At 52.2% G+C, this 14072-nt stretch overlaps 3 protein-coding genes across 5 annotated transcripts in view; 2 read left to right on the top strand and 1 right to left on the bottom strand.

Annotated features, from left to right (window-relative positions):
* The window catches only part of GLYR1 (glyoxylate reductase 1 homolog), a 31331-nt gene extending 24835 nt beyond the window's left edge, over nucleotides 1-6496 (top strand). Inside the window, exon 12 of the mRNA XM_012805767.2 lies at nucleotides 4386-6496. Within this exon, the coding sequence (XP_012661221.1) occupies nucleotides 4386-4460 (75 nt within the window). The 3' untranslated portion in view covers nucleotides 4461-6496. The remainder of the gene's footprint in view (nucleotides 1-4385) is intronic.
* Nucleotides 6497-6869: 373 nt separating this feature from the next.
* ROGDI (rogdi homolog) lies at nucleotides 6870-12992 on the top strand. 2 transcript variants are annotated; one of them, XM_003790846.3, is made up of 11 exons: nucleotides 6870-7100; nucleotides 7175-7246; nucleotides 8339-8421; nucleotides 8634-8688; nucleotides 9404-9484; nucleotides 10217-10312; nucleotides 11364-11462; nucleotides 11772-11885; nucleotides 11965-12014; nucleotides 12127-12253; nucleotides 12530-12992. In XM_003790846.3, the coding sequence occupies exons 1-11, from the start codon at nucleotides 7056-7058 to the stop codon at nucleotides 12569-12571; spliced, it is 864 nt and encodes a 287-aa protein (XP_003790894.1). In that variant the 5' UTR covers nucleotides 6870-7055; the 3' UTR covers nucleotides 12572-12992. The 2 variants fall into 2 exon arrangements, with proteins under 2 accessions (XP_003790894.1, XP_012661220.1); XM_012805766.2 differs by lacking the exon at nucleotides 12530-12992 and having other exon boundaries at nucleotides 11965-12018; nucleotides 12131-12166.
* Nucleotides 12993-13231: 239 nt separating this feature from the next.
* On the bottom strand, nucleotides 13232-13822 carry SMIM22 (small integral membrane protein 22). 2 transcript variants are annotated; one of them, XM_012805764.2, is made up of 3 exons: nucleotides 13699-13822; nucleotides 13517-13616; nucleotides 13232-13457 (listed from the first exon to the last, which is right to left on the bottom strand). In XM_012805764.2, exons 1-3 carry the CDS (start codon nucleotides 13820-13822, stop codon nucleotides 13388-13390), a joined length of 294 nt encoding a protein of 97 aa, XP_012661218.1. In that variant the 3' UTR covers nucleotides 13232-13387. The 2 variants fall into 2 exon arrangements, with proteins under 2 accessions (XP_012661218.1, XP_012661219.1); XM_012805765.2 differs by having other exon boundaries at nucleotides 13232-13429; nucleotides 13540-13616.
* Nucleotides 13823-14072: the final 250 nt, after the last annotated feature.

Here is a 14072-nt window from a genome sequence, read left to right as displayed (position 1 = left end):
CTCAAGCAAACCTCCAGTCTTAGCTCCCAGAGTGCTAGGATTACAGGCATGAGCCACCACAGCTGGCCCCAGTCCTTTCAATTCTTGAGAAAAGGCTTTTAAAAAAACTTCAACTATAATTGTGAGATTATTGGCTTCTCCCTTTAATTCTGCCCATTTTGCCTAGTCTTTGAAGCACTTATTTAGGTTCCCAGCCAGCCACTTACAACTGTTCTTTCTTCCTGATGAGTTTCTTCTTTTGTCACTGAAATGGCACTCTTGATCTTTGTCTTCAAGTCTGTTGGTAGGCATTGTCCCAGCTGCTACAGTCTTCTCAGGCTTAGCATCTTTTTTAGTGGTGCATCTTTTTCTCTCCATTTCTATCTCTGTGTTTGTATTTAAATTGGGTCTTATGTAGAGTCTATAATTGGGACTTGCATTTTTGTCTCTTCAGACACTATCTGCCTTTGGATTGGAATATTTAGTCCATTAGCATTTTTTCAAATGATGTATTTATTACCCATGCATTTAGGAAAACAGTTTTTTAGGGTAGACGCTCAACTTAGCTTGTCTTGATAGAAATTTAATCTTAACAAAAACCAGCTAAGCAATAGTTTTCATTACCGTACAATTCCAATAAAAGGGACATTTTGTAAAACACATATATGAAACATACATATTTATATTAGAGGCTATATCTCATAAGTGTTACCAGCTGAGAAACATTTTGACTCAAGTATTTATAGGTCTCAAGTGGTTTGTTTCAGCAAAAAAAAAAAAAGTACAAAGAAAAAACAAAAAAATAGTACTATTCTTTTCAGACTTGTCTTTTCATAGTTTAAAAATCTTCTATTTCTGAGACCAGGTGTCATGGCTCACACCTTAATCCTAGCACTCTGGGAGACTGAGACAAGTGGTTTGCTTGAGCTTGAGCTCAGGAGTTCGAGGGCAACCTGGGCAAGAGTGAGACCCCCATCTCTACTAAAAATAGAAAAGTAACCAGGCATTATGGCAGGCACCCATAGTCCCAGCTACTCGGGAGGCTGAGGCAGGGAGGATTGCTTAAGCCCAGGAGTTTGAGGTTACTGTGAGCTGTGACACCATGACACTCTACCCAAGGTGACACAGTAAGATTCAGTCCCAAATAAATAAATGAATAAAATCTTCCATTTCTGAATTTCATGTCAAGTTGCTCCTTTTTGTTCTACTTATGGATTCTCTCTTAGCAGTGGAATCCTTGTGTGTTTTGCAAATTTTACTGGTTATTTCTGAAGGGTTTCACATATGGTTTGGGCTGGGAAAGCTGCTCTTTGAAGTGGTTCCCAAGTTCCCTCTACCCTGAATGTGCAGAATTCAGTGGTTTGGAAACAGAGTTTTTGGTTAATTTTTCAATGGAGCATGGTGCTTTCAGGCCACTTGGATAGTTGAATTTAGGCTGTGCACTATGAGGAACAGATGTTGGGAATGCAAGATTAACTAGTATGTTAACATTCAGTAGCTATATTGATGCGGTTGATACAATGGAGTTAGCCATTGTATCATTTCTGTTTGTTGCCTTTGTTTTCCTGTTCTTCCTTTCTGAATGTCTTCTTCTGGGTTGTTTAAACAGGGTTTAGAATTGCATTTTTATGTATCTGTTGGCTTTTTTACTTTGTGTCTGCATGATTTTTTTTAGTAGTTACTCCAGAGATTGCAATATACATCCTTCACAGCCTACTTAATCTTGTACCACATCCCATAAAACATAGAAACTTTGCAACCTTGTAGAGCCATGTTCCACCTCCCCTTGTGCTCTGAGGCATGTTTCTCAGCCTTGGCACTGTGTATGTTCGGGGCGGGGGGCGGGGGGGGTGGGCAGTGGTCCTCTGCACTGCAGCATGCTTCCCAACATCCCTGGCCTTCACCTGCCAGATGCCAGTAGCACCCCTTCAGGAAACAGAAATTATCTTCAAACTCACCAGGTGTCCCCTGCACAAGTTGAAAGCCCCTGTAAGTGAGAACACCCTCACTTTGAAGTATAGATGTCATGTGTATTACATCTGCCTTTTTTGAAACCCACCAATGTTAAGATTTTTTGTTTTAAGCAGTTAATAACGCATATTTTAAAGAAACTTAGAGAAAATTTTCACATTTCTCTAGGTTTTCCATTTCCAGTGTTCTACACTCCTACCTAAGAGAAAGTTGTTCTTTGATGTTATTTACTTTCCATTGGGAGAACTTTCTTTAAAATTTGCTATAAAGCAGGTCTACTAGTGATAGTTTTCTTCTATCTTTAAGTGTCTTTATTCCAGCCTTCATTCTGAGTTGACAGACCTGAGCTGTAATGGACCCCCAGTTAATGGTGTCTGTAGCAAGACTATATATGTATTTTTTTGTTCATTTTGGGGGGGCGGGGGGTTTGCAGTTTGTTTTTTTTGTTTGTTTGTTTTTTTGGCCAGGGGTTGGGTTTGAACCTACCACCTCTGGCATATGGGGCGAGCACCCTACTCCTTTGAGCCACAGGTGCCGCCCTGTATTTTTTTAATTTAAATTTTATAGCTAGTTAGTAGGAGTGATCCATATGTCCAGCCACTGAACATTGCCTCAGCATGATTGCCGTGTTGCTTGTTGATCAGTGGCCTTTTATTCTTTAAAGATGGGATCTTTTTTTATCTTTTTTTAGAGACAGAGTCTCATTTTATCACCCTCAGTAGAGTGCTATGGCGTCACAGCTCACAGCAACCTCCAACTTCTGGGTTTAGGTGATTCTCTTGCCTCAGCCTCCCGAATAGCTAGGACTACAGGCACCTGCCACAATGCCCAGCTATTTTTTTTGTTGCAGTTTGGCTGGGGCCCGGTTTGAACCCACCACCCTCAGTCTATGGGGCCAGCGCCCTACTCACTGAGCCACAGGCACCGCCCTCTTTTTTTTATTTTTTTAAAGCAGAGTCTCACTCTGTTGTCTAGGCTAGAGTTCCATGATGTCAGCCTAGCTCACAGCAGCCTCAGACTCCTAGTTTCAAGTGATCCTCCTGCCTCAGCCTCCCAAATAACCTGGGACTACAGGCACTCACCATAATACCTGGCTAAATTTTCTGTTTTTAGTAGAGACGTGTCTTGCTCTTGCTCAGGCAGATCTCCAACTTCTGAATTCAAGCAATCTTTCTGCTTCGGCCTCCCAAAGTGCTAGGCATGAGCCACCATGGTACAGCCTAGAATGGAGTCTTACTCTATTACCCAAACTGGACTCAAACTCCTGACCTAAAGCACCCCTTCTGCCTTAGCCTCCTGAGTAGCCAAGATTATTATAGGAGCATACCACCACACCTGGCTTGAACAACATCTTTTTAATTTAATTCATATTTACGTCAGCTGCTAATTATCAGGCAGTTTTAACCTCTGGGGACACATCCGTGTGCAGCTAACTCCTTCTTTTTTTGTGGCACTTAGGTTTTAACGGAATGAGATGCAGGACAAGCACATAAGCATTTAAACAAGTAAGAATTTCAGACCGGGCTCCATGGCTCACACCTATAATCCTAGCACTCTGTAAGGTTAAGGCAGGTAGGTCGCCTGAGCTCAGGGGTTTGAGACCAGCCTGAGCAACAGCAAGACCCCATCTCTACTAAAAACAGGAAAACTAGCCAGGTATTGTGGCAGGCACCTATAGTTCCAGCTACTCAGGAGGCTGAGGCAAGAGAGTTACTCATGCCCAAGAGTTTGTGGTTACTGTGATCTGTGACTTTGCAGCACTCTACCCAGGGTGACTGAATGAGACTCTTGAATCAAAAAAAATTTTTTTTTTAAATAGAATTTCAGGGCGGCACCTGTGGCTCAAGGAGTAGGGCGCCGGCCCCATTTGCCGGGAGTGGCAGGTTCAAGCCCAGCCCCAGCCAAAACTGCCAAAAAAAAAAAAAAAAAAGTACAATTTTAGAGCATGAGAAATACAGAGGTAGAGGTAAGGAGGGAAGTGGTGGACATGGCTGCTACTTTAGATGGGATGGTCAAGGAGGGCCTTTGAGTGATTGGGAAGGAGCTAGTTATACTGAGAGAAAAGCTCTGCACAGAGGAACACTAAGGACACTGGCCCAGAGGATAACATGGGAGGTCCTTAGAAGGTCATCTGTAGGAAGGGACATAATTAAATTACTAATAACACTGAGCATTTTACATCCAGAAGTATATTTCATCCTCCCAATAACCCAGTGAAGGTTGGTGCTATTTCCTTCTCCAGATCAAGAAGCAGTGGCTGAGGTACAGAAAAACCAAAGTGCTTTGCCCAAGGTCAAGACAGGATTCATACCCAGCCAGTCTGAGCTCTAGGACTTGCCTGCCAGCCACATCTGGAACTGCCTCCAGGAGTCAGGTCTCGGTCTTTAAGGAGCTCTGCGGCCAGAAACTGACCCTTTATCTCTTTTTTTCCTCAGGTGTACAAAAGAGCCAAGGCACTGGACCAGTCTGACAATGACATGTCTGCTGTGTACCGAGCCTATATACACTAAGCCGTCAACACCCCCACCCCCACCCTTCCAGTCTACTCCCTGACCCCCTCTTCTTCACATGGGGTTGGGGTCCTGGGACTTAACTCTGGACCAGCCCACCTGTCTCCATTTCCTTTTATACAGACTTTGAGACTTGCCATCAGCACAGCACACAGAAGCAACCTTCCCCTGAGGTCCTGGGGAGGGGAAGGGTCTCAGCAGGATTGGCTTGTGGGAAAGCTCTTAAGCTTGGCACTGGCCCCCTGGACTAGGTGGCTGTGTGTTCACACACAACACACACACACACACATACAACACACACACAACACAGGCTCTCATCCCAGGATAGAAGCTGCCCGGAAACTGCTGCCTGGCTTTTATTCTTCCGAGCTTGTCTTATCTCAAACCCCTTCCAGACAAGGAACTACAATCCACAGTGAGAATTGGAAGCCTTTCCACAGCTTCCCCCAGAGCGAAGAGGCTGTAGTCACTTCCACATCCCCTATTGGATCCCCTGCAGGGAGAGGCTCTGGGCCAAGACAAGCCAATACAGACTCCAGACGGAGGGTCCTGTGGGACCTCCAACTCAGGTGACCAGCTGAGAAGGATTTTCATGTATAAGCCACCCATGTGCAACTAACTCCACAACGCCTTTGTGAACTGAAAAGAGACTGGCAAAGTCCCGTGAAGATGGGGCTCTGGCTTTTCAGGAAGCGCAGCAAGCACCGGCCTGCAGGTGAGCACAGAAGCCTGGCCCCTACTCCTCAGCGCCGGTGCCACAGATCCCTGGGCAGTCCCAGGCCCCTGCAACCACATGTGTGGGAGCTGCTTCTCACCAAGCTTTCTTAGTGTTTAGATTTGCATTCCAGCCCTTGGGAGGGGGCTCCTTAGGGCCACCAGCGAGGATTGAGAAGTGGGGGAGGGGGGGCTCCTTCCTGTTTCCGTTATGCCATAGGCTCTTCACCTGGTTCTGAGGAGCCCCTCTGATGGTATCCCCTCACAGCAGTCCCAGCTTCTCTAGTCTGCCCCCTGTATACCCCACCTCTCCGCATTCTCTCCCTTCCCCCTTTTCCTCCCATGGAGACAGTATTTCTTTGTCTTTCTATCCCTTCTTTGGCCCAAACTCAGCCTGACCAACGGTGAGCATTTCTTAGGCTCTGCTCTTGATACAGGAACGAGTGTCTTCACTCCTGCCAGCATCATGGTCTTCGGTGCTTCCCGGGCCTGGGGTCTGTTGGGAGGGAAGAGAACTGGGCCTGACCTATCTGAACTTGACTGACTCTCAGAGGTGGGTCTGGGACATCCTTGAGGCCCTAGCATTTCTCCTTGGATAGGGGACCAGAAGGGGCTTGGAATGTTGCATAAGAACAAGGAGATCTGAGTTTTTTCTTCCTCTGCACGGGTTGGATTTTCCAAAGTCACAATTTGCAGAAGGCCAGCATTTATAGTGAAATATATAATCATATATATAGTGGCCACACTGGTGTGGGGTCCCTCCCCCCTCACAGCTTTGGTCCTCTTTCACTGATTAGAACCTAGGTTAGAAGATTTCAGAAGATGTGAGGGGGAGGGCAGGGATGATGCCTGTTAGGTTTTTAGCACAGCTGTTCATTTCACTGGGATTTGGACTCATTTCTGTCTGAACACAAAGCCTGTTCCAGTCCTGGCAGGACACTCTGGGGTGGGGGTGGGGAAGATGCTGTAATGAAACCGGTTAGTCAATGTTGTCTTAATATTGTTGACAATTCTGTAAAGTTCCTTTTTATGACTATTTCTGTTTAAGCTATTTCACCTTTGTTTTGAAATCCTTCCCTTTTAAGGAGAAAATGTGACACGTGAAAAAGCTTGTAAGAAAGCCCCTCCTCCCCCTTTTTTTTCCTTTACATGACAAATCTAGGTAATTAAGGTTGTGAATTTTTATTTTTGCTTTGTTTTTAATGAACATTTGTCTTTCAGAATAGGATTGTGTGATAATGTTTAAATGGCAAAAACAAAACATGATTTTGTGCAATTAACAAAGCTACTGCAAGAAAAATAAAGCATTTCTTGGTAACACAGCTGTGCCAAGCGAGTCTGTGGCTTCCCTTCCCTTCCCTCCCTTACTGTGTGGGGAGGGCGAGAGGGAGCAGCCAGTGCCTCCGAGATGGGCGGGGCCTGTGCGGGCCGCCCGCTGACCAATCAGCGGGGAGCAGCGAGGCAGAACGCCCATCAGCACCAGGGAGGGGCGGGGTCGGGCAGCGGTGCTGATCAATCGGCGGAGAGCCGGTGGAGCCGACGCCTGACAGCGCCGGGGAAGGGCGGGGTTCGTGGGGACGGACCGCCCTGCTGGCCAGTCAGCGAGCGCAGGTGGGCAGAGCGCCTATCAACGCCAGGAAGGGGCGGGGCTGGTGTCAGCGCTACAGCCACTTGAGGGGCAGTCACCGAGGCGGCGTAGCGGAGCGAGGGAGGCTGCGGCGGACTGCGTCCCGGGCTGGCCGGCGCGAGTCAGGTTCGCGCAGCCGCCAGCCTCGTTCCAGTTGCGCCCGCCTGCTCAGCCAATCGGCGCCGGGGGCGGCGGACCGATTTAGCCAGCAGAGACTGGCCGGCAGCGAAGACAGGCGCTCGTCGGCTTCGGCGATGGCGACCGCGATGGCAGTGACGGCGACGGAGCGGGCGGTGGTGGTGAGATGCGCGGGCGGAAGGCGGCGGGCAGCGGGCGACGGGGCTGGGTGGTGACCGCCGCTCTGTCCCGGCAGGAGGAAGAGTTCCGCTGGCTGCTGCACTACGAGGTGCACTCTGTGCTGAGGCAACTGCAGGACATCCTCAAGGTAACGCGTCCACCTACGGCCTTGCCCTCGTGCCTCTGCATGCCGACCCTGCCTTCTCCTGCGGGCTCTTCCCAGTCTTCCTGGGGCTGTTTCTTGAGCGCCTGATGAGTACACGATGCGGCAGTCTCAGAGGAGTCCTCACCCGAGGACTCAGTGAATCCTCTCCGGGACACAGCTGCCGGGTGCGGTCGGTGCCGAGTCCGGCGAGAGGACCAGCAAGGGCCTGAATGCACCCCGGGGGCTTGGGTGGGGAAAGGCTGCCTTGAAGCAGTGACATTAACACTAGAGCTCGAGGATCTCTGCCTCTTCTCTGGTTTTTTTTTTTTTTTTAGACAGAGTCTCAAGCTGTTGCCCTGGGTAGAGTGCTGTGGCATCACAGCTCACAGCAACCTCCAACTCCTGGGCTCAAGCGATTCTCTTGCCTCCACCTCCCAAGTATCTGGGACTACAGGCGCCCACCACAACGCCTGTCTATTTTTTGGTTGCAGCCGTGATTGTCTTGCCTGGCGGGGCTGGATTCCAACCGGCCGACTTAAGTTGTATGTGGCTGGCGCCTTAGCCGCTTGAGCCACAGGTGCTGAGCTTCTTCTCGGCTTTGTGAGGCTTCATGATCCCGGCCAAGTCACTCAAACTCTGGGCCTCCCCTTGCAAAAAGGAGATAACAGTACCGGTCTCTCAGGTCTGTTGTGCAGATAGATAAGCCGTTCAACTAGAAATGTCCAGCGCAGTACCTGGTGAGGCCCAGAATTACTGGTTGCCATGACCACTGTCTGTTCTTTTCCCTGACTCTGCTCCTCTGCCCAAGCACCTCAGCTGAGCTGGAGGCTGCTCCTCTCTGTTTTGTATTTACCACAGTGAGCACAAATGCAACTGGCACTTAGGGAATGAGCAGTGAGCAGATATCAGGCTCACAGGCTCAGGTAGGACTTGAGACAGGCTACCATGGGAAGGTGCCCTGGTGGCTTGGGCAGGTCCCAGGTGAGGCTGGCCCACCTTATTCCTTACTCATCTGACCTGGAGGTGGGGGGCTTCTGGAAGGTACACCAGGCTGGTCATGGGTAAACGTTTTCTGCTGCTCTTTTATGTCCACAGGAGGCCTCTCTCCGCTTCACTCTGCCAGGTTCGAGCACTGAGGGACCTGCCAAGCAGGAGAACTTCATCCTGGGCAGTGGCAGGTTAGCCCAGGTTGGGTGGATTCCAAGGGAATGGGTACCTTGGTTTGGAAGGTTCCTGGGGTAACTGGTGTGGGTCGGGGGCAGAAGGCATGGTCACAGCCTTGCACTGTAAATGATTGGGTATGCTGTGGGACAGCTGGGAGCAGCTCACTTGGAGGGCCTAGGCAGGAGGGGGTGGTAGCCGGGGCCACCCTGACTCTTATGTGTTATAGCACAGATCAGGTGAAGGGCGTGCTGACTCTGCAAGGGGACACCCTCAGCCAGGCGGTGAGTCACCCACCCCTCTCCCATTCCCATTCTGCCAGTGGGGCAGAGCACAGGGGCCTCCTGCTTGTCTCAAGATCTGCTACCAGACAGCTGTGTGACTCTGGGCAGTATCCTTGGCCTTTCGGGGCTTGTTTTCCTCCTTTGTAAAATGGCAGCAGTCCCACACCTCTTCATGGGACTGGCATGTGGATTCAGTGAGAGGTGTGGGAAAGGGTTGCTTTGCACACAGGCCAGCCTGGACCCACAGTGAGCACAAATGCAGCTGGCACTTAGGGAATGAGCAGTGGACTCAAAGAAGCATGGGCATGGGTGGGTTAGGCTGGCCCCAGATCATAGTTGAGTCCTCAACCTCTGAACTCCAATCTGTACCCAACCATGTACCAAGCACCAAAGCATGGGGGAAGATCCCTCCTCTGTGCCTCCCTCTGTTGGCCTTGGCAGACATACCCCATCTGCCCACCGCCTCAGGGAGGCCATGATCCCCTTTCTCATCTTCTTTTCCCCTTTGCTTTTTTATGGCTCCTCCCAAGCCTGAGTTCTTGTTTCCTGACCTCCCTGTTCACACCCCAAATGGCCCAGGCATTGGGAGCCTCTGAGCCTGCAAAGCTACTAAGCCGCCCACCACATGCCCCATATATACCCCTGGCTCAAGGGCTCAGAGTAGCCAGAACAGGAGATGTGTCTCTGCTTGGCTTATCCCACTCTTATCTGTTAGGACGTGAACCTGAAAATTTCCCGGAGCAACCAGCTGCTGCACTTTGCCTTCAGGGAGGACAAGCAGTGGAAGCTGCAGCAGGTGACCCAGTCCCTCCCTGGCCAGGGCTCAGGCCACAGTGACAGGCAGGGGCAGGCCCACCGTGGGGCAGATGCCTGCCTGGGGCTGGCCTCAGTGAAAAAGGATTGGCCTTGGGGCTTTGTGGCCACAGCAAGCCTGGGAGGACATTTCCTATCAGCCAGGCTGGATAGGCAGTGCCTGCAGCTCCAGAACCTGCTCCTTGTTGGAAGGTAGAGAGCCTGTCCTGTCTGAGGGCCTCTGGGCCCCAGCAGGAGCCTCAGGAGTCCCCAGAGCAACAGCTGGATCACATGGTTCAGAATCCCCCTGAACAAGTCACAGCTGCCCAGGGCTTTCTGTGGCTTTTGGGACATCATCTGTGCTCCCTGCCATGCTCCCAGGCCCAGTTCTTCTCCTATCCCCTCAGATATGTTGAGGTCTCCAGCTCAGGCCCTGTCCCTGCATGTTCCCTGCACTTTGTCGCCTCATCACAGTGTTTCCTTTTGGCAAGTTTTGAAGATAGTTGTCATCTTGGGCATTTATTCCATTAACCTGTCCTTTACAAGGCAAACTATGCAAGGGCAGGGACCAGGCCTGCCAGACACCCAGCACCTGGCCTGATTGACCTGGGCTAGGCTGGCAGCACCTACCCTGCCCTCTTCAGAGGAGGGCCCCTGGGGGTAGGCCCAAGAGGCTGTGGCTGCAGAAGCTGACATTGACTCAGCTCGATGACCACCCGGGGGGTACTGTTTTCAGATCCAGGATGCCAGGAACCATGTGAGCCAAGCCATGTACCTCCTCACCAGCCGGGACGACAGCTATCAGTTCAAAACAGGAGCCGAGGTCCTCAAGGTGAGCTGCCAACACAGGTTCTCAGGTTCTCAGCCCTGCCCCCTGCCCCGTGCTCCCTGGGCCCAGGCCCATCGCTCTAGGTGGGCCTCGCAGTGTCTGTGTGTTCAGCCCAGGGTTCTAATCCCAAGGCCTCCACTGTGAGCTGTGCGACCTCAAGCTGCTTACGTAGCCTCTGTGTGCCTCCATTTTCTTCCCATGAAAGCAGGATAAGCTGTAATGATTGTTAACCACAATGCTGTGGGTCAAATAGCAGCAGGGGTAGATGCTCCCGCTTAACCACTTTTTGGCATGTGCGTAGTACTGACTCAGCTACCAGACTCATGCTAGCTCTGCCCCTGACTTGCTGTATGTCCCCAGAAAGTTCCCCTGCCCTCTGGATCTCTTCTGGTTCTTCATACTTGGAACCAGATGGACTTAGGTCCCTTTCAGAGCTGAGACAGAGGCACCCTGTGGGGATATAGCCCCCATGCCTCCACTGGACAGCTGCATGCCAGAAGTCTACCAGGGCTCTGATCCATGGCAAAGGGAGGGAATAAGCTCTAAGTGGCTCCACTGTTCACTGGCCATGTGACCTTGGCTTTCCCCTTTGGAACCTCATGTTCTTCACTGAGGAAATGGGGCTACTACCCACCTTAGAGTCTTTGCTCAGCCATGCCATTGCTTCCTCCAAGAAGTGCTCCCTGGCCCGCTGTACCTAAGCTAGATTAGGGCCCCTTCCTTAAGTCCTCCTTCATTGCTAGCACTCCCACATAAGCCTGTGCCCCTGGGGCTGACCTCCCAGGAGCTTACATTCTCTATTAGACAAGTACCTAGGATCCCCACTAATAAATCCCTATCTTGACAGACCAGTGCAGAGAGCCTGTCCTATCCCCAACCCCCAGTTGGAGCCCAGTTACCTGCATCTTTAACAGGCCTCCCACTGTGGGAGTTCAGGCCTTGAGGACCATGACCACCCAGCAAGAGAGGGAGCTACTGTAACTGATGCTGGGGGCAAAAGGGGGGACCAGATCCCACTGCCTGTGCAGCAGCTGTGACCTGCCCCTTCCCCCAGCTAATGGATGCTGTGATGCTGCAGTTGACCAGAGCCCGGAACCGGCTAACCACCCCAGCCACCCTTACCCTACCTGAAATCGCAACCAGTGGTCTCACGGTCAGTTCTTTGGGCCAGTCTCTGCTCCCTGAGAGGGGTCCTCACAGAGGGACACAGAGGAGCACTAGCATCCTCTTAGAAGTTTGTGTCTATGCAGATTTCTGAGATGGGGTTCTTGTCTTCCATCCTATGTCCCCCAAATATGGTAACCTTGTTTTGGGTTAGTGGTTCCCAAACCCAGCAGTACAGGGAGATATTGAAACACCTAGGAAAAGTCTGAAAGCTCCAGAGCATGTCTGTGGGTAGGGATTGGGATTCCCATCAGGTAGTTCTACAGAGGCTGGACCTCACCCCACCTGCTCCCCTCAGCGGATGTTTGCCCCCACCCTGCCCTCGGACCTACTAGTCAACGTCTACATCAACCTCAACAAGCTGTGCCTCACCGTGTACCAGCTGCATGCCCTACAGCCCAATTCCACCAAGGTGAGCAGGACCCTTCCCAGGCCCCATGCATGCACTCCATGTGGCTTGGGCCTGATGGGTCTGGTGCTGCTCTGCCTAGAACTTCCGCCCGGCTGGAGGCGCCGTGCTCCACAGCCCTGGAGCCATGTTGTAAGTAGGCAGAGGAGGGGGGGTCCAGGAATGCCTGTCCCCTCCGCCCCTCCCCTCTGCACCCAGGAGCTGGGGCTAGGCATGCCCTCAAGGACCCTCCCCTGTCCCCCAGCGAGTTGGGCTCCCAGCGCCTGGAGGTCAGCCATGTGCACAAAGTGGAGTGTGTGATCCCATGGCTCAATGATGCCCTGGTGTACTTCACTGTGTCCCTGCAGCTCTGCCAGCAGCTCAAGGATAAGGTAGGGGCAGAGAGGCACTGGGCCCCTTCATATGGGGAGGGGGTTCCCAGGACTCCTGCATACTCCAAAGTGCCCCTAAATGTTGACATCCATTGTGTCCCTATACACACCAGGTGGCCTGGCTATAGCTCTAAGCAACAGCACCCTCCCTGATCCATTGCCCTAGGGAGAGCTGGACACCTCACCTGGGCCACAGAGGGTACAGCATGGCCAAGCCCCACTCTATCTGGCCCTTATCCTCAGTCCCTGCTACAGACAACACCCCTCCCTCTGCAGATCTCTGTGTTCTCCAGCTACCAGAGCTACAGACCCTTCTGAGCACACAGCAACCAGGAGCCTGTCCCCTGGAAGGCAACCTAGTCCCCCCACAGACTCCCCAAGAGTGCCAGCCAGAGCAGGCACACGGCCTGTCTTCCTCCTTTACCCCGTCTTGCAATGCACTTGCACCAATGGGAATGAGCACTGGAAGCCCTGGGAGGAGCGAACTCTGCTTCAATGTGTTTGGGAGGTCAGAAGGGCTGGGTGAGGGGGGCCCACTTTCCAAGCCCTACCCTCCTGGGCTGGGCATCTTTGGACTCAGGGCAGGGCGGGCCCAGGGTTTGCCTTCCTCTGTCGCTTCACTGCCCTTTTGAGGGGTGAGTGCCAAGGAGGGCACTAAGCCAGGAGTGAGGAGGGAAGGGGAGAGCTGCTGCCCAGCAGGAGCCCCTTAAGAAATAAAGACCATTAGACTCTGCCTGGAGCCCTGTCTATGTGTCCAAGTGGGGACCCAGGCTGGGTCCCTGGTGGTCAGTGGCTGGTAGCATCAGTAGCTGGTGGCCACCGCTCTTCCCAAGTCCTGGCTTCTGGCTCCCTACACCTTATAGACCTAGTAAGTGGTGATAAGAGCTCTGCCAAGCAGTTTAGGCCCCAAGTCTGAGACCAGCTTCCCCTCCCACCAGCTGGGTGGCCTGGAATGATACTACCGAAGGCTTAGAGGGACAATGTGGGCACTGGAATGGAGCACTGAGTCCCCCATATGGCCCACCCCAGTGGGGGCTTGGAACACAGTCCAAACTCAGGTTCTGGGCAGACACAGGGCATTGTTACTGTCACCAGGCAGGACACATAGGAAGTAGCTGGTGGGTTCTCTCAGGGTTAAGGTTCCAGGGCCAAGTTGTCCACTCCCTTGGGTCTTTCCTGAAAGAGAGTCCCAGAGGGCACCAGGCTTCACTCCTAGGTTCCCTCCTACCACCCTCCCTCCTCCACCCTGGAGCAGTCCCCAGCTTCTCAGGACTGGTGTGGCTTACCTTTCGAGGCCTGGGGGAGCAGCAGCAGCTGCAGCAGCAGTGAGCAAGTACTACCAGCAGCAGGAACAGCACAGTGCCTGGGGACAGGACAGGTGTCCCAAGTGTGGCCCCTGACCTGGGGCCTGGGGAGGGAGACCCTGAGGCTGAAGCCACACTCACCAATGAAGGTGAGGAAGATGATGAAGGCAGCGGTGTCCCATGAGGACTGGAACAGCTGGTGGCTCCTCAGTCTCCCCAGCACTTCCTGAGCCGTTGCCTCTACCTCCTCCATGGACAAACCCATCTCAGCAGGCACGTCTGTAGTGACACCTGCCCCAGCCCCACAGAGGCCACCTTAGAACCCAGAGCTTAGCCACCTGGCCTGTCCAATCCCAGTTCCAACTTTTGTTCCTGCCACCTTCCACACCACCCCTCTCTCAGCCCCAGGCCCAACCCTTCTGGTCACTACCCTGACCCAGTAGTAGTGACCACTACTCCCTCCCCAATAACCACCCTCCTTCCCCTTCCTCTGCCCTTAGTAGCCCTTGCTCTAC

Source organism: Otolemur garnettii, unplaced genomic scaffold (genome assembly GCF_000181295.1).
Source record: "Otolemur garnettii isolate 467f Iridium unplaced genomic scaffold, OtoGar3 scaffold00044, whole genome shotgun sequence".
Taxonomy (NCBI): domain Eukaryota; kingdom Metazoa; phylum Chordata; class Mammalia; order Primates; family Galagidae; genus Otolemur; species Otolemur garnettii.
The sequence above is the reverse complement of the archived record's forward strand: the minus strand, read 5'-3'. Positions and strand labels throughout refer to the sequence as shown.